Below are 27,360 nucleotides of genomic sequence, written 5' to 3' on the forward strand. Positions count from 1 at the left end.
ATCATTTAAATAATATCCAAAAACTCTTTTGTAACATCAATGCAGACAGACTGAGTTGTGCCGGGTATCATTCAAAATCAATAAGGATTACAATAAAACTTTCCAAATGTGAAAGATAATAGATAAATGTAGGAAGAGGGCTAAAAACTGGACCTTTGAGAAACAATGGCTTATATGTGGGTGAGTGAGCTGATAGGCAAAGACAGGGGCAGCAGTTTTCAAAGGTTACTGTATTGTCTGTTGCGGCAATTTAAAATAAAAGTTTTTTTTATTTACATGAACGGTAGGGAAACTTTAAATGAGTCAGGATGGCCTGGGTAAACTCCCCTTGGGAAGGAGTGCGATGTGAATGACCGAATAGCCACTTTCACTTCATTTTTTGGTGACCTGATAATTTTTAATTATTTTAACAGTGCATCAAAAATAAAAATACTACAGACAAATGCACACGGCCACCAAGTGCACCAGGAATGGACTACATTTAAAGCCTCTAAAGTTCCCTTTTAGTTTCAACCTGTCAAACAATTTTAAAACAGACCGAACTCGGTACTTCCAAGGGGATCAAATGTGGAAAAGCAGAAACGTGAGTGTTCTTTTCAACGGGGTTTCACTGGCTTACACTTGAGTCAACACCACAGAGCCAGATCATGTTCACATATGCGCCAAAAATTGCTAAGGATGGCAAGACTGGGCCCAGGAACCGCTTTAAACCCTCAAACAGGCCTTGAACCAAAATAAGTGGGTTTAGAAGATGCGGGCAGAAGGTCCACGGCGGGTTAGAAGCAGATTCGAGCCATCCGGAGATGATTTAGCACCTGACACGGGTGAGCCCGCTAAGCTCAATAGCACTAAAAGGCTCATCCTGTCTAATGGGGTTCCTCTATGACGCACAAGCCCTCCCCCCTTCCTGCTTCTTTGACATATAGTACCGCACACATTTATTGACTTGACAGACACACACTGACTGATGAAAGATTTTTGACCAAGTATTGCATTAGTGATCATTTTCGTGCATTTATTATATTAATAAACATTTTTTGCCTTTCATTTGGGGGTAGGTATTTTTTAACAAAAATATTTTCACAAAACATTTTCATCGGTTGACAGCCCCAAAGAGGTGTTGTAGCTGCCTATAGATGCCACAAGATGACAGCAAAGAACTTTTTTTAAGCGGAGATCCTTAATTCACTTCAACATTGTGTTTTGCACCAAGATATCACCAAATAATTTTTTGGGGTAGTTTTCTTTGGCTTGAGCCTAACCAATCCAATCCAATGTTACGACAGAATAAAAATGAACAAAAGACAACACATTTTTTTAACTAACACTTAAGTTAATGATTTAAAAAAAATCATTTATTTGCCATGCCGTTTCTCCTCACGAGGGTTGCGGGGGTGCTAAAGCCTATCCCAGCTAACTATGGTCTGATTTGTTTGTCAACTATTATTTATAAGTTTATTATGTTTTGACCAATATTTTACAGTAGAAATAAACACTTGTTTTATTAAATTGTTTATAGTAGACCACTTTAGAGTCACATATTTTTGTCTATGCTTTGGAACATTTTCACTCACAGGAAGGCAAACACACACAAGTGCATGTGTACACTCATGGCTGCTAATGACAACAACACATGACAAAGAGTTGTGTAATTGCTTTGGGGAAACAGCGGTCATTGATCGGAGATGGGACGACTCGTTTACTCAACGCGTGGGTGGCGGTGGCCTAGCCGGAGAGAGGCCCGTCTCCCCCCCATCGTTAGTGTCTCCAATCACTCCATTAGCTCAATAGACTTTGATGCTTTGCTGTTGCTTCCACGCGACATGCTTGTTGTGGAAGCGGACATGGCATGATACCATCAAAACACACTAGAAGTACAAATGTAAATGATGAGTCACATCATTGCATAAGCTGATTAGGGTTTTGGCTAGGTCTAGGGTTAAAGGAAGGATCTGTGTTAAGGTTAGGTGAGCGTCATTCTAAGCGGTTTCTTTACTTCCGTGTGTGTGTATGTTTACTCAGCTGCCAAACTTTTGCCCCCTCCTCCTTACGCACTCACCCATACACGCCAATGGAAAACGTCTTTGCATGCCTTGAGAAATATTTTTCTTACCCCTTTTCTCTTTTTTTTGTGTTTTGCACATATTTCATTCCAAATTGGTATACTTTTATAATATTTAAAGGGTTACTGGGGTAATATTGGGGATAATAACGGTTGGAATGAATTACGACTTTCACGTGTAAAATGCATCTCTACTTATGAAAAATCTAAGTTACGAAAACACTTCTGGTACGAATTAATTTGGTAAGTAGAGGTACCACTGTATATACAGTATATGTATTTTTCCATAAACTCAATAGACTGTTACTTTAGTATAGTTATTTAGCGTCCGAAAAACATGGTACGCTAAGCCTGAGCGGTGAGTCACGTCATTTCATAAGCTTATGAATGAGGGCTTCTATGTGTAGTATGCCCCATTACCAATAGATGGCCCTGAATTACATTTAAAAAAGTAGGTGGGTGGGGGGGATCTTTATTGATTTGAGTAATGTAACTTTTCCCATTTAATGAATGACATCAATGCAAATGAGGTGGATTTTTGTGAATGGAGTGGCTGTACGGATGACGTCTACATATCCCGCCACCCTCCCATTGGCTGTTGTCCGACTCAGCTCACTGTCTCATTGGCTGGCCTGTGGGATAATTAACCACCTCCACATCCGTTGCACAAACACGGTTGGCGGGATATATAGGGGGCCACTGCCTTAGTGCTGCACGCCAAAACACAGCTCGTAGCACCTGTTTCGGACCCCAAAGTCCCACAAATTTGAGACTTATTTCTTTTTGGTGCTTCTCGCCAAAGGTGAGTGTTTGTTTCATGATGATTTGATACGTGGTCATTTGTGATGGCATTGGGGGCCATTACCAGGGTTACTGAAGGAAGTGTGTGTGTGTGTGTGTGTGTGTGGTGGGAGGGGGGGGTATGTCTTGCAATGGCAGCTCATTACACTAATGCACTCCTCAGGGAAGCTTGGATGGAGTCACCACCTCTTCCTCCAGTCTGTCATCCCTCCATTCCAACTCCTCCTTGTCTCTGTGTTCATTTGTTCAGCATAGTTTGGTTTTAACTAACATTTTTATCCAATTTGGGAAATTTGTCATGCTTTAATTATTATGTGAAATAATGCTGTAACATTTCAAGTTTTGTTGATATAACAATGTTTTTACCGTCATTTTTATGAACATTTTTAAGAAACATTTTGGCACAAAATGCAGAAATGTTTTTCAAAAGCAATTTTCAAAAAAATCATTCATGGGGGGAATGTTTTCAGACAATAATTGAACATCCTCCTATAGCATATTTCATTCTATAAATGTTTTCAATTTTACGCTTTAGCATGATAAAATTAAAAACTGCATATTACGTTCAAATCACAATTTTTAAATAACCCAATAGGGTGGATATAATTTATAATATATCAAAGTTATGCCATGCAAGTTTTGAGGTTACAGGTTTGTATCGAATTACTAAGACTTTAAAAATTCTTTTTAAAATTCATAATAACCACAGCAGTAGTAGATTTGAGTTTAACTTGGATTTTAGCATTTGAGCAACTTGTAATTCATGTTGATGTACGTACATTGTTTTACTAGTTTTGGCTTAAATATGTTTGTTCTAAGAATTTTAGTGTTTTTTCAACAAACAGTTTTTCCAGCGGTATTCACTATCTCCTCCTCCCTGTCAATCCCCCACCCTTCATTCTCCCCCCCTACGCACATATATTCTATGCACACCAGAAAAACCTTCTCACACGTACACTTGTGCAGCCATGTCCCATCCGCCAGCACTGGCAGTTCCTCCATCCTGGACGGATGCTTTCAGGGTATTCTTGAAATGGCACCGTTACTATGTGTGCTTTGATAATGTGTGTGTTTCGCAGGGGGGGTACCATGGTTATGTTGAAGGTCTCAGCTCTTCTCATCGCTTATGCCCTGGTTATCTGCCAGATGTACTGTTCGCAAGCCGCCCCCGCCAGGTAAGAGTCTATCTCACAAAGCGCGCTGCTTCCCGTTTGTTTAGAAAGGTACAAGAATTCAGTAAGCACAAATGTAACTGCATGAGTTGAAGGAGACGCCATCATTTCATAAAGGCTAATCCACTTAAAAAGTTGTTGCATCCAATTATACTAATAGCATTTCAGGCAGATTACTATAATGCAATAAATATAAGGAAATGGCATTTAATGCAAGTGTACATGGCCATTGGAAAACTGTTGCACTTGCCAAGAATTGCCAGAAAGACCCCATTCAAAGTAACTGGGAAGAAACCATTAGGTACCCCTGATGATGACTCAGATGCAAGAACTGCACAAAAATGTGTTCTTGAAATTAGTCATTTCAATTAACATTGTTTTGTATTCTTTTAATGTTAAGATTTCAAATTTGCCTTTAAATGCAAAAATACTCAGTAATGATACAATTCAAATATCTTAATATGATTAATTTTCCACTATTATGGTGCATAGATTTATTTATATATGATGACATTTAAAAATCTGCAAAAATGATGTACAAAAATTAACAATATTAATTTCAGACAAAAGTATTTTTGACAGTATTTTGTTCCTCTGCGTCAAAATTGGGGCTGTTTCTACCCTACGTAAATAGCCAGAGAGAGAAAATAGCACTACAGTAATGAAGGCACTTTTATATGAAGATGAATCAAAGGCGAACATTATGAATTTGGTGGTGGAACATTTTTTCAAAACTGATTGTGCCTAATAGGGTGTCCTACCATTTTACAAGTTTATATTTACCTAAAGCCTGGTATAAGCATCAGTATCAATATATCTAAAGACAGATGCACATTAGGATGAGGAGGCACTTTGCACAGATTGTTTTCCAGAGTTGGCGGGCAGCCCTCTAACGCTGACGTCATCCCACTTTAAGTGGGTGACTTCAGCCCAAACCTCCACCGCGCCACCTTGAACCCCCCCACATCACATCTACCCATTCATCCATCTCATTTGGCCCAGGAGCCCCCACGCCCCTATGCCCCCACAATAGATTTAGGTGAATCTGCAAACATTTTGAACATTTTTGTTCAATTTTTTGGGAACTTTTGAAAAACTTTTTCACTTAAACTCCATTTTAGTGAAGACATATTTCAATGAACAATATTTATTCACATTTAATTCAGCTGTTGTGTCTTTTTTTTTGAGTTACGGTTCTTTGTTCTTTGTTTGCACCGGTAGACCGGTACTGGAGTCCATGTCAGAGCGGGTGACGCTGACAGACTATGAGGCGCGGCGACTACTCAACGCCATCGTTAAGGAGTTTGTGCAGATGACGGCCGAGGAGCTGGAGCAGCAGCAGCTGTCTGAGGGCAACAGGTACATCTACACTTATATCATTAGCATTAACATTAATTGTGATGTTTATAATTGTACTGGCTTAGAAATATACCTTATTTTCTCACAAGTCCAAACTTCACACATACAAAAATCTTCTAGTTAGCGAGACAGACAAAACTTTTAATCGTTCACATTTCACCTCAAAATGTTCAGCTCATTCAGGACATCTTGGAAGTATTTTTCACTTTCGCCATATTCATCAATTTATTTTAAGATTTCACATTATCTATGAGAACAATGTATGCAGAAATTTTAGATGATAACCTCTTTTCCACATTTTGTGAACAAACCTCAAAATCTTCAACTCATTCAGAACATATTCAGAGGTGGCAACCACACTTCCAAAACCCACTTTCCCGCAAAAAACTCTAAAACTAAGGAATACTTTGCATATTAGACATCCTTTCACATTTGTCAACTGATTTAAACTAATTAATGTTCAAGTTTTTCCACATATACCTGACATCTCTCAAACTTGATCAAATTCCCCAAATTTCTTAATGTTCTCCATACAATTCCACATGTATAACGAGTTTTAACCATATTTCTGCACTTGAATTCCCAAATCGAGAGTTATTTAAATGTTCTGCTTTTCACATGCCTTTTCTAAAGAATTTATATTCGCTAGATATTTGAATTTTCAAAAAATTAGTTTGAAGTAGGGCGTTAAATTCAAACATGTATTATAACAAAGGAGTCATGAAGGCACCCCCGCATGAACCACTTGCTCTAAATTAGTCATATTACATTGAATGGAATGTGCATGATGGTAGTTTGCATGGGAATGGGAATTGTTCAATGAATGTAAAAAAATGTGTAGGAAAATGGCAGGGGGGTTTGGCAGTGATGCATTTCACACATATGCAAGGTTGGGTGGGTAGTGATGTAGTGAGCATGATGTGAGAAAAGCTCTTAAGTGATTAGTTGGCAACAGAAAGATTGGCATGCCTGCATTGAAAATGTTAATAGTATGAAAGATGTATGAAATGAAAAAAGGAAAAACATATGATGTATAATGTCTTGGAAATGCATGGTTGAAAAGAAACCCGGAATGTGTCCCACAGGAGTTCTTATGGATGAGCATTGGAAAACAAACATAACAAAATTTGATATTAGCGAGCCTATTCAGCCAACATTTTCTAGCTGCTATTTGAATCAATTTAGTTCTAAACTAGGGAAAAGAAATATTTCAGCCTCATCTTTTTGGAAATAATCAATTTTATCTCAGAATAATTTTTATTTTTTACTATTGCATAATTCTTAATAATGTCACGTCGACTCATCCAAGAAAAAGAATTCCAGTGGGATCCCATGATTTTTCCTGCATGTTACAGTTTGATTTTTGTCCCGCTCGATCCCACCCCTGTGCATGTGATCTGTATGTATTGTGTACCCCAATTCTGACAGCATGGCCCGCCCGCTAACCAAGCGCTGCTCCGGCCTCAGCACCTGCGTACTGGGCAAACTCTCTCAGGAGCTGCACAAGTTGCAGACGTTCCCCCGCACCAACGTGGGAGCGGGAACGCCCGGCAAGAAGCGCAGCGCCCCCGATGGCGAGCACTATGCCAGCTACGGCACCACGTTTGACGCCGTCTAAGCGCCCCCGTTTACGCCGTCATCCTCTGTCCCCCCCTTGCTGCCCTCTTTCTATGTCGTTACCTCCCAGTCGTCTTCATTGGCCAGCGCATGTTGGTGTGACTTGCCTGACTGACATGTGAAGAGAAATCAAACAGGCATCCACATCGGGTGTCAGACTAGGGCTGGGCGATTGCAGCACTTTGTTTTATCGATTAATTCCAGTGCAGTTTCACTGCAGAAGATTTAATACATTTTCCAAAATTTCATTCGCAACTACTCTTTTCTGCGAACGTTTTAGCCGATATTTGGACCAAAAGGCTAGTGAGTTCTACGTTTGCCCAAATTCTCAATCCGAAAGCAAGAAAGCATCATCTGGAGTAGGTCAGAGTTCATATTTATTTAATAACATGGCAATGTCATTAAAAGTCAATATTCAGGGCGCACCGATCCAATTTTTTTCTCTTCCGATCCGATCCAGATGTCTGAATCAGAACCGATCTTGGTTCTTTATCCTCTTTAAAATGACTCAGGCCTTCTCGTGAGAAATACTTATTTATTCAGGATTATTTGATAATCGGCATTCCATAGATAGAGCTCTGCATGAGAATTCTTAACTATAACTGTGCAAGCGTATGCTTATTGGAGTCTAAATGAAAATAATAATCACTCACTTTTCAGGCATGCGATAACTTAACAGTTATCGTTTGTGCGTATACACAATGTTTGCTCACGTCCCCCTAAACTAAACTTACCCGTAAAAAACAGATGGCCCACTTTTAGCAGGGTTTATGGATGCAAACCTGCCTAGGTTAAAGTATAAAAAAAAAGTTTGAACTTCCACCACACTAAATGTTTCTTTGCGGCCGCTGATGCAGCCTAATTTTGGGCTTGGCTCACTCAAGTGTCTGTGACAAATCCTAGTTCTGAGCAAAACCATTTTATGTGCTAAAATTGCCCAAAATGGAGATCTCCGAGGACTCATTTTTGTTGCGGGCCACGATGGAGTTATGGTTTTATTTTTAGGGACGTTCTGTCTGGCAACCGGGTTGCCATAATTAAATCCACTAATGAATTGACAGCTTCTCTGCTGACAATGACATGGCATTCTTTCCAAATCCTCCTTTTGAGCCTCTAAATTGCAAATATTTGCCTCTAAATCGCAAAGATTTGCCTCAAAATAGCAAAGATTTGCCTCAAAATAGCAAATATTTGCCTTAAAATAGCAAACAATTTAATCAATGAATTAAATATTAGATCAATATGGCCCGATCTCTAATCAATACGTATTAAAATTGTTCCACGACAAAGAAACAAATCTTCAATGGCAGAAAAAAACAAGCCAACTTTATTTGTAATACACTTTAATTTTAATTTAGTTTTGTTAGAAGCTAAGTGGGATTAGAACAAATTAAAAAAACATTTTATTTTCAGGCAATATCGCCCAGCCCTAAATCAGACAATCAGATGTTCTTTACTGTATATCACCCCACACAGACGCACAGACACACATGCGTACTTTTCACGTGTAACAAGAATCAACAGGTGCCGCCATGTTCCTCGTTCAATAAACATATTTTTCTACCAGAAAGATTTAGCTGAATTTTCATTGAGTGCAGTACAGTGTGCTCTGGAAATTGCGATAAATGAAGGACTTAATGAAGGAAGTAAAAAAGAAAAAAAGTCAGTAGGCAAGCAAGGAATATGATAGAAAGGGAGGAGTCTTTCAGCACATTCTGTAATAAGGTAAGAGCAACATCAAAACTACATGAAATACACACAAATATTTAAGCATATACTTGTGTTTAAAATAGCTTAGCAAACATTGCATAATCATGTTGGAACTAACATCCTACAACTTCTGTAGTTTTAATGACTATCAGCACAGTTAAAGTCTAACTTGATATGAGTGAAACCCAAGTGTAGTTGTGGTTTAATAATCTTGTTATAAAGATTGTTTTTAGCCAACATTTTGCCCCAACTGTTGCACAACATTTTAAGATGTGATTTAAGCAGCTGTTTATCATTAATCTGTTTTTACTTATCATTTTTTATCTTGTCATTTAAAAATCACATTTATTAAAAAAAAAAAACATATTTGTAACAAACTTGAATTAGTATCTCAGTGTACTGTATTTGGGTTTTAACATTGATATTTTGACGGTACCCTGGACCTCAAGACAAAATCAGAGGTTCTGTATGTCAATTGAAAAATCTCAAAATATGAATTACTGTATGTTAAAGTTTTTTTTGTGGGAGACGTCGTCTTAATAGCCTGATCTGCTTCTCCTGAAGCAGTGTTACAGCACAGAAGCGAGCCTGCAACACAGCCACTTGCGTCACTCACCGCCTGGCGGACTTTCTCAGCCGATCGGGCGGGATGGGCAGCAGCAACTTTGTGCCCACCAATGTTGGCGCCAAAGCTTTTGGCAGGCGGAGGAGAAGCATTGCCATGTGAGCGTCTGGACACATGTTTGAGGAAGGTAAATTGAGCAAACATTTTAACATTGCTTAGCCAGATATAAAACTCATATTTTGTTTTGTGAGGTGGTCATGAATTGTTGAAAATTACATTTTATCATAAGTCATTCGAAAGTATTTTTTGAAAATGAGCATTTTATAATTAATGTTCAGATGATAGTTAAAACATTTATCTCTACTTGTAGCTGACAACCTTTTAATTGAAGGTATTTTAATCATACTTTCCACAACAAGTACATATTTTCATAACTTTCTTAATTGAACTTTTATCTTTTCATTTTACCGTTGTTATATTCGGATTTCGGTTCAGGGTTAAAAAGAAAAAACATACTAATTTTGCATTGTAACTGGAACATCAATAAAACCATAAATTATCTTTTGCATGATTACCAAATTAATTATCACCGTTAAATTATCCTTTGTCCATTTTTATTTTTACAGTGAACTGATACTGTGTATTTTCTTCATCTTTGTGTTTTATACAGATTGACACCTGGCGAGAAAACATCGGGAGTAAAAAACAAATGAAAAAAGAAGATAAAAAAACTAAACAATAACAACAACGACGAAGCAGAAAACCAACAGTGGACTGGCCCTTTGCATACACTCACATTCATAAAACAACTTTTCATCTTGCTTTTGGTCCAAAAAAGCACTTTAGTTTGTGTACACTGTCTTTTATACATTCGTATCATTGAAAAAGAAGAAAAAAAATGTGTTCACCAAGTTTTTGCACCTTCTCTTCGTCCTATCGCGTAGCGTCATCCAGCCAGCGGACCCCTATCAGCCTACCCATGACCCCCCCAACCACTCCTCCCTCCAACCCCCCCACAATGGGCTGTTGTCTTGTGCCTTGATGTAGAACAATTTACATGATTGTATAGTTCTGTGCAGAATGGAGATGATGGTGATGATGATGTTGATGATAAATATTGTCAACAATATTGTTGGAAAAAAAGATATTTGAGCAAGATTAAAATGTATTTTAGATACACTCGGTTTTGGGGTACTTGTGTTGTTCTTTGTAGGTCGTTAAGGTGGGGGGCACTGACCACATATTATGCATTTGAAACACTGTCAATTAACGATAAATAATTGAAATAATAGTGTTTTAACACCATCAGAACAGAGTGAAGTGTGTGTGTGTGTATGTGTGTGATTATTGTTGGAAACAGATCATATAAAAAAAACAGAACATCATCAAACGGGATATGTTTGGCAAAATAATAAGTGCATGGGTAATTGCAGAATAAAAAAGGCAGTACAACTTGCAATCAGACTTTTTCTTTTTGGAACGTCAAAGGAAAGAAATGCTTTTTTAAAATTAATCATCCTGATCAGAGTCAATATACTGCATATCAGATGAGACCGTATTTTTTAAAACCGGTGTCCTCCAGGACCAGAGTTGGTGACACTGACTCTTTAGAAATGATTTGGTTTCCTTATTAATAAAATGATTCATTAAAAGCGATTCCAGCAAAGATGTTACTTCAGAAGTGTGTGTCAACATGATATCACTTGGCATGTATTAGTACCCAAGAAGTAGACCCCTTTCCAGTCTGTTTTCCACGTCCCCTTCCACCAACACACCTGAAGCAAATATTCATGATCAGTATCAGGCTTCTGGAGAGCAAGCTGCTGATTTGATAACTCGATTCAGGTGTGTCAGAAGAGGGAAACATGGAAACAGACTGGATAGTTTATAGTCACAGGAGCTACAACAGGTAAATGCTGTTATCCAAAAGTTCATATATTTGTCTCTATGGGGGAATTTAGATTTTTTTTTTCCAATGACTGGCTAATTGGAAATTTTCCTGGGATTTTTTGTTAATTTTTGGCCGCCTTTTTCCTTCTGCAACAAGGGTATGATTCCGCCATAATAATGGCATAGCAGCTCTTTTACATATTTTCCTTGGAATAGCATTAACATTCACATTCAAGAAACTTACAATTGTTGTGTCATCTTGAGTATGCCACACAATGTACAAAGAGAATGTTATAACTTTTCTGCTTTTCAAATGTAGCTTTTTCTAAAACTTTAGATGTTACAAAACAATATTGTGAGTACATTTCTTTGTTTGAACATAAAGAAATGACGTTAAAGAAATCTAAAATTAACAAATCGGCTCCGGTTGAAAAAAAGCTCGATGTCAAATCAAGGGTATGTTTGCAATGGTGTTTGCGTACCAAGCATCATAACATCATTAGAAAAGGATGAAATTGCGAAACAGGATAGAGTTGATCCTATTTGGAAGCGGCAAATGTGTGTCCAAGTGCGGGCAGGAATTTTATCGCCATTCTGAAACCAGTACAAAACAGTATTTTATTGTAATTGAAGGAAAATATTTAACGATGTGTATTGTGGAAACATGCTTGCTGAATAAACCTGTATGGTTAATAAGTGAGTGAAGCTAGTGGCATGGATGCCTGTCTTAGAGTCCAACTGGAGAAGAGCCACAACCACAATGGGATCCGCTCGGAAACTTTTCCTGGACGACGCAAGCGGAGGAAAAATATGTACATCTGATTCTGGTGATTTACGGGGATGAGTGGGGGGCATCTGGAAGGCAGCTTTGTGGGTCGCGCTTTGGTTTTGGAGCAAGTTTTCCAGTAGTGATGTAAAAAGACAGCAATGGTACTGCTAATGGCACACAGATGCACTGCATGGGGTTCCTTTACATGGAAATTAGAGGGTTTATGTCTAAGAAATCAAGCCCCCACCAAAATCCGAGTTGAAGACGACCCCAGCCCCAGTCCCATTCCCAGAATCCAACACCACAAATCTGTTTCCAAACCAGAGAGCTTTGGAAGATGGCTGTTTTTTCTACTGCTTTTTAAAATTAACTTTATGGCTCCGCCATAAAAACAATCTCAACTAAGGCTTCATTGACCTTTCGCAAACTCTTCCCCAAATGACCATTGACCAATCATGCATCCTGTAACCTCCGCCAACCCCCCACCACACATTGTCCCAATGCTTATTTCTGTTCTTTCTTATTTATACGTTAGAGCAATGCACTAATATTAACAACCTTCTCTTTTTTATGTAAACATAGCATTCTAATAAGCTGTATATTTTTCAATTAGCATTTTGTGAACGGACATACTATGTCGGACTATCCCAACGTCATGCTTGCTATACAAGTCTCGGGAGCAGCTCGGAAGTTGTCGAAAACCAACCAAAATACGGTAATCCTAACCCCTAACACAGTCACATTCATCTGCTACTGTAAATAAGAATGTTATTGACCGTTAAGGTGACCGAGTGGTTAGTACATCTTCCTGTGTGGAGTTTGCATGTTCTCTCAATGCTTGTATAGGTTTTCTCCAGGTACTCCAGGTTCCTACCACACCCCAAAACATTCCTATTGACCACTCCAAATTGTCCCTAGATATGAATGTGTGCGTGAATGGTTGTTTGTCTCGTTGTGCCTTGTGATTGGCTTATAAGCATTTCAGCGTGTGCCCCACCTACTGCCCATAGTTGGCTGGGATAGGCTCCAGCTCCCCTTTGACCCTTGTGAGGATAATCTGCACAGAAGATGAATGAACAAATTATTTTTCCAGAAAATTAAGGTGTGTGGCTCCTGTACTGTAGTGACCAAGAACTCTCCAATTACATTTATGGGGAAATTAGGTCAAACGTGAGCAGAACATTTACACTGATATTTACAGACTAAAGGCGTGAATGTGTGGCCAACTCGTTATTCAGTCACTACGTAAGCTAATGTGAACCAGCCGGCTGCCGTTTGGACTTGAACTTTCTTTCGCCGTTTATGAAGACCGCCCCCCCCCCCCCCCCTGACTTGGTTTTTCCACGAGGGTGTCACTTCCAAGCGTGAAAGCAGACACCGGTGGGACAAGTCAAGGCGGTACGGGTCCAGAAACAACAAAGTCTGACCCGACGTCCTCTTAACTTTCCCGCAATCCCCCCCTTTCGTCTCGCCTGCGTGCAATGCCTTCCCGGGAAGGTAAACAGGCTTTGCGCCTGGTCCGAAATGGGATTTGGTTTTGCAGCTGTAGCACTTTCTCTCCATCTTTTTCAGCCCCTCCCTTGCTGACTTCTCCTCCCCTTTGCCCACACATCTGGAAGCCAGCTCCTCATTTATTTATGTTTTTTCCCCTTCCTTCTCCAGAGTCTCCTTCTAAAAAAAGTCTTATACCTTGTCATGCAATTACATCTCAGTATGCAATTACAACAAGACTTTCTCCCGCCCCTCCAATGTGCAGTAGTGGCAGTGGTCACATGGCAGTAGACGGAAATAGAATAACTTCACGTCTGTTTGGACCATGGCCCGGCGCAAACTATGCTCCACCACTTGACTGACAGTGGGATGTGGGCTTTCTCCAGCCGGGCCAGTCTGCACAGTGCTTTGCTCCAGTAGGGCTGGGTAACACAGCTCTGGGACAGGGAAACTGAAGAAAACAGAAGAAAAAACAGTGTAGCTATGAATGCCGGCGGGAACACTTAACCTTTTTTAAACAACAGCAACAGGGGTGAGTTCAAAGAAAAGTTTTGACTGGAGAACATCTGAAATTGGTGATATTTGCTAGTTGTAAACACAGGAGTGATGATTGTTTGTGTTTTTTGTCTACTTGGAAGTTTAAGGTTTTGCAAAACTTTTTTTTAAACAATTCATACCATTTTCTATCGGTCTACTGAATTCTACTCAAAATTCCTTCATTTAGGCTCTTGGCACATTTTGTACAAAGTATGTATGACAGTGTCATGTTATTTTGGTAGTGGTCTACTTGTGTTTTTTTCCCCATTCCTATCGACTTAACTTGAAATAACAATGAAGCAAATGAATGACTCAAAATTTCTGTCACTTGAGTACAGGTGATGGACGCCATTCTAACTGGTATTTTGTTAACAAAAGATCTTCATGATAATATTTATTTATCTATCTATTTATGTCTAAAATGCCTTTCCTATTTCTGCATCCTCACCCTCTTGCTACTGTGACAACGAAATTTCCCGAATACGGGATGAATAAAGTTATCCAATCCAATCCAATCCAATCCAATCCAATAATGATACCCAACCGGAATTTTTTAATCTGACTTTTTGCGAGCAAAGGATCTTGGTTAGGCTGTTGTGTGACTTTTTCCTTTTTTATCTTTTGTGACTGGTGGGGTGCATTTTATTCAACTTTTTTGTCAACACGTGACCATGGTTGTGGTCTTGCGAGATTGGTGTGGTACATCTGAGCAGCTTTTGTGAACAAGTCCCTCAAAGAAGAAAAATAGATGAACAGACCTAAGGCTTTGATTCGTGTAGAAAATTCTGTCCATTTTCGTGCACTTTTCTTTTTCATGGTCTGAATTGTAGATTTTGACTTAGAAAACTAACCACTGGAAAAACTACATGTCCAAGACAGTTTTTGACAGTGCCACTTTTCAATTTGTCTGGCCCCTTCATGACATCATCCTATCCGAAGTTAAGTGTACATGATTACCATTTTCTCCACTCACAAACTAACACCAAAATAGCTTAGCATGCAGGACACTTTCCCGTCCTCTAATACAGCTGCTGTACAGGACAAGAAGAGGGTGTGGCAACTTTAATTATGCTTAACTCTTCAAAAACATCATCTGTGACAAAGCTGGACAGTCTCTCCATGCTTTGACTCAAGGGGAGGACCTCTCATATTTACAAGAATGCCTACAATTAACAACATTTTACATTTGTTAACATGTTATTGGGTTCAGATCATAGAGGATGCATATATGCAGTGTATTCTTACATATGGATTTGCATTCAAACTCCGCTCCATCTTGCATCAATAAGAAAGTACTTCTCTGGTATTGGTTCTGTTAGTCTGGCTGCTGTTTTTTTTTAACTCTACCTTTGATCTCGACAGCAGAGTGCAGACAACATTTAACCCCCAGTGGTGTAGAGACAGATGCTCAGACAATTTATTGCTATGATCACAGAAACTGGGTCGACTGAAGAAATGCAGTCATAATTCTTGCACCTCTATGTACTAACGTACAAATAATAATACCATGTCACACAAAGGACACAACCAAACACGGCAAGGATTCAGGCACACTAACAGCACAAACAATCAAGCAAATTCACATATGACGAAGATATCACCGAATACATTTCGTCTTGTCTCATCAGACAAAACGTTCCAACTGTCTCGTTTTGTCAAAATAGTCCAAGACATCTTTTTAGCCTGTCCTCATTGCATCATTGTCATGAAAATTTGTTTTTGTTGTTGTCGTTGTTAACGAAAACAACACTGCTCCCAGCAGTCGGTCGGTAGCCATGGCATAACTTAATCTGGGTAGCACAAAAATAAGGAAGTACGTGCACAGCTTGTACGTCACCGCACGTGGCTTTTCCGTGTGCGACGTTGACGGTTGACTCAATTAGGAGAGTGCAGGTATAAATTTTTGCGTAGGTGGCTCCAATATGGCAGCCGGCGTGCGGCTCCAAGGCCGCAGAGCCGATCAATATTTGACTGCTTGAATTAGAGTAGCCCTCCCAAGCTTTACTTGCCATGACCTGCTTTTTCTTTCTGCTTTTCGAGCGCAACATCAAAAGTTCCTTCCTTCAGTCCATCTGCTAATTGGAAGGAGGCTCGGACTGAAATCTACTGAGATTGTTCTAGTTGCACCAAGGGAGCTGACAGTAGACCCGTGACTACTTTCCCTATTGAGTTTCATAGAATTTTTCAATACTTAATCATCTGTAGTTTGATCAATTATTTGCACGTATTTTATCATAAATAAAAATTATGCTTTACTGGATAGGGCGTCTATGTCCGTCAATGGCAGTGAAACGTGATCATTCAATACTACCAATCCCAGTTCAAATAGATTTCACGCCTATCACTGACATTGAAATAGTTAAAAGTAGCATGGATTTGCATTACTGGCTCCTGTGCATTCTTTGCATTATTTACTTTAGTTGACCCCATGTGGCTCTCATTTGGCTGGCGCGTTGGCAGGGGATGCTGCTGGGAAACGCCCCAAATAAAATATCCTTGAAGTGGTGCGTGTTGCTAGGCTTCGATCTGGCGCAGTGGATCCTCCCGCCTAGGGTTCCCTGTTTCCAGTCATTTTGTCTAAATGTATCCACGCTAGAAGCAGCCTGCCTACCTCCCCTCGGTCGTATAATGTCAAACAGCTGTGTCTTTGCCTCGTGCGCATTAGGCGGTTATGACGACACTGATGATTAGACTGAAATGTAGCATTTTCAGCAAAAGCTGCATCATCAGATGTCTGAAAGATGATCTATGCCATTATACTGTGGTGTAGTGTGTGTGAGGTGATTTTTGTTTTTCTGACCTTGACACAGCACAGGCTGAGAAAAAAGGCCAAATTTGGTCCTTTTGCCTCGCTTGCGGACTAAGTCAGTAAAATGACATAACCCAAGGGTGTCAGACTCGGGTTGGTTCGCGGGCCGCGAAACGTCAACTCGATTTCATGTGGGCCGGACCATTTTAGATATAATATTTAGATTTTTTTTAATAAATTGATTTAAAGAACTGGATTAAAAGCCCTGGATATTCAGTTTTTTTATAGATCTAGAACAATGTTTATTTTAGCTTTTTAAAATATATTTTTAGATTTTACCATATGATTTTTGAACTTAAAACACAGAAGAAATTGATTTAAAAATTCCAATTATTGATTTAAAAGGGGGAAAATCAGGAAATGTAATATACATCTATACTCTTCATTTTAATTTGATCCTAAAACAGAAAGTCGGCACTCATGATTTACTTCCCCGGGCAACACAAAATGATGCAGCAGGCCAGATTTGGCCCCCGGGCCACCACTTTGACACATGTGACATAACCCAAACACACTGTTCATTTTGCGTCAATCATTTACTGAACGACACCTGCAGTAAGGATTTATTTATGACAGGCGTGATGTCATGATTATGAGAGCATTATGAGACTGTCATAAGAAGCTATCTATTGAACTGTAACTTGAATTTGAATTTGATTTATTTAATAAAGGGACAGTACATATAAAAGAATTAATCAATATTTAGTTAAGTTCAATATTTTTTGAGGTGGTCTGGATGTTCTGTAGTACGACGTGTGAGGTCTAACATTTAAACAATCCATATATAACATTTAAACAATCCATATGTGCGTACCTGGCTTTATAAGTATACATAAGCGTGGGTGTTGTTGGATGCTCGGCATGCCTATAATTACGTATATGGATTGGTGCTAGTAGTCGCCGGGTCCTCCTGATATGTAATGCTGGGGCTAATGCCATTTGCAACGCATTCTATCTTGCTTCAAGGAGCCATGAGACAGGAATGCGAGTGAGGTCATTTTTGGCTTGATTGAGAGGTGAGAATGGCGGAAAGTGCTCCAAAAGCCTGTTGGGCACAGTTGTAGTTTTGGCTTCCATAGAAAAATAGAGATCAATGAATTGTTGAAAAAAGGCGGAATCCACAGTTTAGTTCAAGACTGAAAATGATTTGACCTTGGGGGCATGTTCAGCCAAGGTTTGTCCTCTAATGAGCCTCACATGTGTCTTCAAACTTGAATCCCTTAGATAGCTTATTAAAAGGATGACAAGGCAATGCGATGTTTGGTGCCGTGGTGTATACCACACGAAACACATCAGGAAAAGCGAAATACAGAACATTATAAATTAAAGACAGCATGTTTAAGGTAAAGACTGCAAGACTATCCTCCCAGAAGCTTGCTCTTCACGTGACTAAAGAAACAGACAGTCATGATCTTTGCCAAAGAGAATAAACCACAGTCCATCTGGGAAAATCGAATCATGAAATGAGGGGACTATCAAGAGGTTTTGGAGTAAATTACAGTTAACCGCTACAATTATAACAGTTTGAATGGAAGATTCTGGCTTCTTCCGAACAATAATGATCCTGAAGAAGCACTCCAAGCACAGAAAAATGCTTGAAAAGGCAAAAAGTTTAAACATGCTTTTATTTTATACGACTGGTGAACAGGCTTTACTTGCTCCACGTCCAACTTGGAGACTGTAGGCAGGTTTCTTCTGAGTTTATGACTCAAAAACCGTTGGCCAAGATTGAAAGAAAAGCATGAAATGGCATTAATATTGTTTTTACATGGCATATTTTATTGCAGTAGCCTTCTCACCGCTTGCTCAGTAAATGCCAGTATTTTCCCAGCAGCGAAACAGAAGAAATATGTGCAAATAAAACAAAAGTGGCTTTACAAATGAAAATATTTTACGAAACCAAAGACACAACAATCCCGTAATGTTCCCTTTCTTAAACTGGTATGGAGTCATAGCTGTGACCTCAGTTTAATTTAGCATCTCTTTTTGGATACCAACGACACAAGGAATAATACAGAAATGTAATCGGTACTGAAAAGGAACACACACGGACTACTTAAAATAAATAAATAAATAATGGGTAACTTTATACAGGTTGGATTTTAAAATAAAATCAGTATGATTTTACAGTATGCATTTTAAACATTAATAAAATTTAACCATATCCAAAGCCACAACCATAGTTTTGTGTAATTAAGTCTGAAGAACTTTAAAGGATTACAAAAAAATCTTTTGGTCTGACCTCATATTCTTACTGCATCCGTAAGAATGTAAATAAATTCTAATTGAAACTAAAACTTCACAAAGAGAATGTAGAAATTTAACTGCCAGTGACAAGGACAATGCCTAAGCCAGACATTTGATATGAAAAGAAATCAAGAAACCTGACAATACCAATTAGGCATTTGACTTCGGATAGCTCGGCCCACAGATGGTACAGTACTCAATATAAAATGCTCAGGAAAAGCCGGCGAAGTTACAACAAAGTCTCTATTGTACCAAAAAAATGATGGAGATTGGAAAGTATTTTGGTTTGTTTCTGTCTTGTATAACTTTAATTGTTTTTTTACCACAAAGTTCTGGTTCTGGTAAAGAGAATGTTGACGGCTCAATCTTTAACAAATCACTTTCCTACGCTTAATCTATCTCATATTTACATCAATGTTCTGATGCACTGCTGCTGTTTTTTTTTCCGAACATTGGTTGCTCAGCAAAAACTGAGTTCATCTTTTTGGTTTTGAAAAACGTCCAGTCATTTTAACCCAAAATATCAGCTATATTTATATCTCCTCTAACCTCATTGTTGAGTTTCCACAGGAAAAGTTTCATAGAAGAAATACTGAGTCTACTTTTAGTTTTGTTGCCACGTATAGCTTTGGATTCCACCAAGTCCAGCTGTAAAGACTAACTCGTACGCGTGAAACACTACACCAATGCTCACCACGGACTGCCCGAGACTAAGCTGCTGTGTTTGTTTACGAAGTAGCTGCGTGGCCGAAGCACGAAGCGGGTTCACTTCCGTATCGTTACTGTATATATTGTGCGTGGGAATCACTCAAGCTTTTGTTAATGCTGCGTGTAACACTGCACTTGCAGCCTAAAACTGGCAAGGATTCAATTTTCTGTTATCGCATTGGAAACACACAACATGGTAGCAGACCCGTTGAGTTTCTAGTCCACTCCTGGTGTGGTCGCCGCGCTAGGGACATTTTTACAATAAAACAGTGTAAACGTAAACACGTTTGCAGCCTACGGTGTGTAAAGTGCCGCAGGGCGATGACAAGGGCTGTTAGCAACATGTGCGACCACTCGCTATGGCTGATTACAACTGTTACATTAAGGTGGCCGAGCAGTGTGCCTGTGTCCAATTATGTCGGGACGACTCCCCACTATTAGATGTGTGTGCTGCTGCCTCTTTGCAGGCCTTTTTCATTATTAAGCAGCTCCTGTTGCCTTTCTGGCAGTCACTTCTCCGGTGTCATGTACCCAAAGTGATCCTCTACCAGTCCTCGATCCAGTTCTCAGAAGTCAACCAGTCCGTATGGAGTGTCTTAGATGCTTCCTCAGTTTTTTATTTCTGAGTTAATTTGGATAGTTTGTCAGCAGTGCAGTTAAAATGTATTTGGATCAATGGTCGTGTCTCTGGAGGTAGGGAATATTTCTTTTATTAAGGATGATTCATTTGAACGTTAATTATTGTCATTAATATTTAGTTCACAAGGTCAAATAAATTAATCAATTTTCTTTTTCTTTTCTTTTTTTTCTATAATAGTAGATACACGTCTGGGTTTTACATGTTAAAATGACAATAAACTATTCATTCTGGAAGGTGGAAAAACACTTTTGTGTTGTTTTACCTATAATGCACCTTCCACTTTCCATACTGACACCTGCTCATCTTCTTCAACATTGTTGTTGTGTAGTAAAATATCATGGAAATAGCATTACTCATGCTTACTTGGCAGCATCCGCGTCATTTTGAAGGGTTTCCCTGTCATTCTGGAGATAGATGTTACCTTTTGACCACCGTTTTTCCATCATTAGGCTGTAGAAGATGGTGGGCCATGTCATCCAGTAAAATTTATATCACCGCGTCATGTCAAGTGTAAACTGGTTTAGCCACCAAAATACCCGATTAGCAGCAATTTGCCACACACATAAATGATTTTATTAACATAGTAAACAGTTTTTTTTAGATATGCGAGATGCCACGTACGAAAAGCAAAAAATAGCCCTACAGTTGTATGATTCCCTCCCTTAAAATTTAGCAAGTCCAAATATCAGCTTTTACGGGAGCAAAAAAGGAGCTCATGAGATGGGGAGGTCCATGTCAATGTAATCAGTGGAATGCAAAGTATTTAGAGCCACTAGAGATAAAGAAACAAGTCACCAGTAAACAGAGCGGGAAAACTTTTTAATGAACTAAAATACAGTTTGCGATCCCAATAAAGTCCACCAAAACCCAAAACAAACATGAGCAGAATGAAAACAATGAAAACACGGAAGAGGGCTACCACATTGTTCTTTTTTTGGGGACTAGGCGGATGCTCTGTAGAAGCCACCACTATGATTTCTTTGAATGTCATCGGTCTGTCATAAAGTCTACGAGAAGTTATTCAAGCTCACCACAGAGCGACATCAAAGCACTCAGAATTTATTTTTACACTGACTGCATGAGAGTGATTCGTAGAGACACTGAGCTCAGTTCACAGCGTACATGCTATCTTTGAGCTTTCTTTCTCACCCGACTTGGTTATTCCTATTATCGTAAACAAAGAGGGGGAAAACCTGAAGCAAAGCCTTGTCGAATAATGGCTCTTGTATCAGAGTGTAGTGAAGGAAAGCAGCAAGAGCACAAAGAAATCAAAAATCTTAGGCTTATCCTAACTACTGGTGTGAAAGTGGGCTGGATCCAGTTCAAGCTGATTTTGGTCAAGTGACAGGATATGCTTTGGACTAGTTGCCGGCCAACCGCAGGCGAATCTGGCGAGACTGCATTTCATGGCTAATTTGGCATCAATAAACTAAATTAATATTTTTTCAAGACTTATTGAGTGATATGTGCTGTTTTGATTGATGCTGTTTGATGGGTATTTATTTTGTATGGTAGTATTGATGTTGATTATGATTGATGAGTATGTTCTCTACTTGTACAGTACAAGTTATGCTGTAACTTTTCTCATTACGTAACTTATTCCCAAAGGTTGCATGCAAGTTCAGCAACGATTCTTACCTTTAATTTCCTTCATACACATGCATTTGGAGGTTGTTGTTTTAGCCGATATGACAAAAAAGCTAAAACAGGGGTGTCCTTTGTTCAGTCTACCTTACCGCTGACACTGCAGCCCACCGCCCGGGGTAAACCCGCAGTCGAGAGTGTCTCACATTTCATTGCCTGACATGAAAAAAAGAAGTCCACACAGGTATGGAAATTGGCCGGTGTGCCATCAAAGTTCTCTCATCCATGAAAGCAAATCCGGTGCTGTGTAACATTTGTGGCTTCGGTGACATGCTGGGAAGTTCAAAATGCTGCCGTCTCTGCCTTTGTCCATTTAAAACAAACACTGGAAAATCAGGGAATTATTGGCAGCCTAGCTTCTCAAGCTAAAGCAATGCCATCTGTCTGATGAGGATATTTTCCTTATTCTTTTAGATCTACTTAGTCATACTTTCAAAGGGCTCATGGACAAAATTACATGATTGATGTTGGTGTCCATTTCTATGGTCATCTTCATGAGAGCTTATTATGGAATCTGCTGGAACATGCCTCTGTCATTGGCTCTGACCCTAAGGAGCTCAATTGTGATTCCACGGAATATGTTTTTTCTTGGTTTTCTACCAAACAGCAACAAATTGTTGTCTCTCCTGCCATCTGCCCCCTACAAATGGTTGCGGTTACTGAATTTAAAGTGTGCAGCCAAGCACAAATGGTCAGCAAGTCTGGCCAAAAATGAAGAGTTCCAGTTCTAAGTGTCTGGTAAACTCCAATTGGCAATTTTGATTCATTGGTGACCAATCAAGTGTCCAAAGCGGTATAGAAAATGTATGAATGCAGGGACTTGAATGGTCTCAGTTTGCCGTTCGATTGTTAATGGTTAAAAACAATGGTGAGCAAATGGGCTTGAATGCTTACGCCGCAGGGGTCCCCAAACCGGTCCTCGAGGGCCGGTGTGGGTGCAGGTTTTTGTTCCAACCCTTCTAGCATAAACAGTTTGACCAATGAGATTTCAGCAGAAAACAAGAAGCACCTGACTGCAATCCACTGATTGCACTTGTAGGACACCAGATTGGTGAAAAGGTGTCCTCTTTAAGGCTTGGAATGAAAACTCGCACCCACCGCGGCCCTTTGTGGAATAGTTTGGAGACCACTGGCTTACGGAGAGTAGTTGTGATCAGATTTTATTTTTTTTATAGCCTTTTAGTTTTTACAGACTTGCAGAATGAAATGAATTGCTTAGTTTTCTTTGACATGACCAGAGTTTGTGCCTACTTGTTTTGTATGTTACCTTTTGTAAATGTCCTTGGACATGCTACACTTTATATGTTACCGTTAAAACATCACTTTACAACACAGCCTTTGGCAGCTTACATTTCATTTTGTACACATCTATGAGGGTTAGGGTAGGGGACTAGTCCAGTTCCCACTTATCTAAAAGGTAATACATGGAGTTTTGAAGAAAAACTCTTACCCCAAAGTTGAAATAAAACATCTTTGCATTTGTGTGAGTGAGACACATTGTCACTTTATTCAATTGTTTGCTAATTAAACTCCACAGTAAACATAAAACGAGCAGCCGTCCCAGAGGGTATCATTAACTAAAATGGATTAGAAATAGGCTCTCCGGAAGGCAGCAGCAGTGAGGGGTTTTGGGCAGAGTGCATCCGTGGCATCTCTCACTTGAAAATGGACTAATCCAAATGGGATTCATCAATAAAAACGGACGGAATAAAGTTGCGGCACTTAAGGCTCAAAGTAGCGATGAGAGAGAAAGAGAGAGAGAGCAGCCCTGGCTGGCAGCCAGCCAATAAATTAGAAGATAAGAAATATGATTCTGCTGGCACACCAAAGCAGCCTCACAGCGACTCCTAACAAAGAAATTCATTCATAATTGAATTAGTTACAGCAAAAGGAAAGAGGGACAGGAATGGGACACTTGGTAGCGGATCAATAAAGAGAGATTATAGTGGATGAGCATGTTGTTCCTGTTCCTCGCAGGACTAATTAAATGTGATTTTTTTTTTTCATATTCCAGGTGATAACCTAAAGCAGGAAGGTGGACGAAAGGATGGCAACGCCACAGTGCAGCTCCAGGCAGAGCAGTTCTCTTTCGTCTTCTCCCAGCAGGCAAGTAGAAGGCCCACAGGGACGCTTCCTGGATTTGAACCCACCTGGATTTGGTCCCCCACCGTGAGACCGACGTGCTAACCACTCAGCCGCTGAGCCGCATTGACAATAATATAATAGGAGCCATCATTGGCTAAAATAACATGCTACGCCTAGAAGTATAGAGCCCACTTTGACGCCCGATAATGTTCTGGGGCTGAAGTGTGTGGTTGTGCATCATTGCGAGAAGATGAATGGTAATATGACTGATAAGAGCTGCTTGGTAGTTGACAAATTCCTAGTCGAAATTGAAGCTTTGGGTAGCTGCTGTGTTGTAGACGCACGTCATTCATCATTCGACAAGTGCAACAACAAAAATAAAAATAATAATAGGTATACAGCTATATAAAAGGTATAATCAATAGTTTTTTTGTTGTTGTTTTAGATATCAAAATAGCATCAAAAAAAGAGTAGATAGTGCCTTCGAAGAGTATGTTCTTGTGCCTTTTCGTTCTTTAAGTTTTGTTTGTTTGTCTGTTTACATGCCACTTTAAATTTAAAATATACAGAAATACATGGGGTCCATTGAAATTGAAGAGACTGAATGATACATACATTGATTCTGTATGCCCAAGTCTAAGATGTGATCCACAAATTAGAGTCAAGCCAGGGTGGAGACCTAAGATCCACATGAGTGCAAAATACACATTACTACCTCAAAACATCTGCATGCACATTGGAAACCAAAACATGGTGTGCTCTTGGCTAAAAAAAGTCCCCGTTTTTAGATAAACTATCACTCAGGGATTTATTGAATCGCCACTAGCAAAGACATGTTTTGGAAGACTGAGCATGAGAACACACGTGCATGGAGTCAGTTTCTTGTAAGCAGACGTGCAGGGTCCAAATAAACTCAAAAGAAATAACAGTGACGCCCACATTGACAACGAACGAGCGTGTCGGTGAAATTGACTGCTTGCAGTTTCCTGGCTTCACTTGAAAGGTCGGCCAGCAACATCTGGCAATCATATGTCTGCCGTGGCTCGCCACGAGGGACCAAATGGATCAGTTTGGGGCGGCAGTATCCAGTTTCCACGTGGACGTTGACCTACGGCAGGGGCACAATTTAAAACCATTCGCTTTGACGATCTTCAATAGGACACGAGACACAGTCTCTCCACACACATTGATAGACTCCAAAGACTGCCCAGGGATTTAAGCTTTTCTACACTGAATACAGCTGGAGAATCTACCTAGAGCAGTTCCTCAATCAGTTCAGTCACAGTCGTGGTGGTTCAAGGCTTTGGCCCGATCCATTGAAATCCTCTGTCTAGTGCAGTGACTCCTTTTAAACACAAAGACAGTAACTGGAGTTGCACTCCAGTGTAGTTAATGCAGTTGTGATGCGGTCAATGTTGTTGCGGCCGGACGCAATAAAAGCTGCTGTGGCTGGATGCACTCAAGCTATTTGCATTGAATTCAGTGGGAAGAAACGTGATTCTTCATGCCATTTGTCTTTAATATGACTTATTTTCAGACGTGTTCTGGTTTCCCCATCTTCACTCCAAGCCAAATCCATGATGGTGGTTGCGTGTGTGTTCTTCTCTGCCCACAGTTCCAACCCAGTTGCCAAGCCGGACGCTCTTCTCACATTTTTAGTAGTATTTGGCGCCATGGCAGCCATTAAAAATGACACAGAGTGATAAGTTACTTCCTTCTTTCTCTTTTAACGAATTTCTTCAAGAGATTGAAACAGGACCGATTAAGACTGCCGCCATCAGCTTGTACGGATATGTAGTTTATCTTACACAACAACTGAACGCACAAGCCAGTAAGATGCTTTCATTGCAGTGGGTTCTGAAGTATATCTTTAAAAAACAATATAATAACCATAGAAATTCCCTGTGCAAATTTCTTTCTGTTACACTTCAATTATAATTTCCTTATTAGATCACCTATGGATTTGCACCTTATATTCGTAAACCAAAAGCCAAGCCACATACTGGATTCTGATGTCTGTTAAACGTTATCCTTCGGGTGCTTATATGTTTGTGTTTTCACAGTTATTATTACTCCCGGGGGGCCACTAAATCTACAATCTGGCCCCCATAGAAAACAATTTTTCCGCCATTGCTGTGAGGAAAGCTGTCTTGTGCTTTCATTCAGAGCCCAAACTCTGTTGTGGGTAACAGCATGGAGTTTTGCTGTTCATCATTCATCGGGCGTAAAGCAACCCTAGCTCAATCTTCGTCCAAGTTCTACCAAGTGTTGTTCTTTAAAGCAAAATCATCTGAGGCTTTCGAGTCAATATTCTGGGCGACCACACCCTTCCCTCAGTTGCAAATTAGTTCCAGTTGCGCTTTCACTGCCATAGTTGAACGGCAACATCTGCTCTGTTGCACACCTGCCCAAATGCCGGTTGGCTGAGAGAATTTCTAGCTTCACAGTGATTTTGTGCAAAAATTCAATCCAACAGTCCATTTGTATTTTGGCACAAACTCACTGTTTTCACCTGCAAATGCACTGAGTCATACCTTGTGAGTTGTGAGGATGTTTGTCATGTGAATTCCCCTTTCATTTCTCATTGAGGATGTACCAAAGAGCTATCCGGAGGAGACGCCCCTAAGTGTCCAAATTCTCAGCGATAATGTGAAATAACAAAGCTGTCTCCCCCAAATTTGACTTTTCATTTTCAAAAATAGATACATACAAACCTAAATCGGCAACAATGACCTCTTTGAATGACAATTGTTTATTCATATTGCTTTTATTGTTGTTGCAATTATTAAAAACTAATTTATGGAACCCTAAAACATTGCCTGCCGAAACAGGGGCTGGAGTCAGTAGGCATGGTCTTACCCTGAACAAGATGAAGCAGAATAGACAATGGAAAATGACTAAATGTTTTATATGCACAGTAGTTACTTAAAGTTCTGTCACCAAAGTATCTCAAATCAATTTAGTGCTCACTTATGCGCCAGACTTGCGCTGGAGGAGGAAACATCATTAGACAGAACGATGACTCATTGGCAAGCTCGTCGAGAGAAGCGAATGCTTCAAAAATGAATCACACAAAGTTTCACTTTTCGCTTAATCAGTAATTGGGCACAGTAAGTGATATTTTGGACAAATTTAGGCACCTTGACTTTTTCTACCTGGAAGGTTTCCACCATCTGATGCACTTTCACCCTGAATGGTTTGTCATTTGGGGAAATCAAGACAATTTAGACTTTTCCACTTTGGTAAAACCTAAT

At 39.7% G+C, this 27,360-nt stretch overlaps 2 protein-coding genes across 4 annotated transcripts in view; both read left to right on the forward strand.

Annotated features, from left to right (window-relative positions):
• The first annotated feature begins 2,741 nt into the window (after positions 1-2,741).
• LOC144071554 (calcitonin gene-related peptide 1-like) lies at positions 2,742-10,732 on the forward strand. 3 transcript variants are annotated; one of them, XM_077596771.1, is made up of 5 exons: positions 2,742-2,864; positions 3,943-4,038; positions 5,257-5,394; positions 9,286-9,473; positions 9,957-10,732. In XM_077596771.1, exons 2-4 carry the CDS (start codon positions 3,953-3,955, stop codon positions 9,446-9,448), a joined length of 387 nt encoding a protein of 128 aa, XP_077452897.1. In that variant the 5' UTR covers positions 2,742-2,864; positions 3,943-3,952; the 3' UTR covers positions 9,449-9,473; positions 9,957-10,732. The 3 variants fall into 3 exon arrangements, with proteins under 3 accessions (XP_077452897.1, XP_077452899.1, XP_077452896.1); XM_077596773.1 differs by having other exon boundaries at positions 9,289-9,473; XM_077596770.1 differs by lacking the exons at positions 9,286-9,473; positions 9,957-10,732 and adding an exon at positions 6,823-9,256.
• A 347-nt stretch (positions 10,733-11,079) lies between these two features.
• Positions 11,080-27,360, forward strand: part of insc (INSC spindle orientation adaptor protein) — a 29,804-nt gene continuing 13,523 nt past the window's right edge. Inside the window, exons 1-2 of the mRNA XM_077596764.1 lie at positions 11,080-11,195; positions 24,036-24,127. Coding sequence (XP_077452890.1) covers positions 24,069-24,127 — 59 coding nt within the window. The 5' untranslated portion in view covers positions 11,080-11,195; positions 24,036-24,068. The remainder of the gene's footprint in view (positions 11,196-24,035; positions 24,128-27,360) is intronic.

This window comes from Stigmatopora argus, chromosome 3, assembly GCF_051989625.1.
Source record: "Stigmatopora argus isolate UIUO_Sarg chromosome 3, RoL_Sarg_1.0, whole genome shotgun sequence".
Taxonomy (NCBI): domain Eukaryota; kingdom Metazoa; phylum Chordata; class Actinopteri; order Syngnathiformes; family Syngnathidae; genus Stigmatopora; species Stigmatopora argus.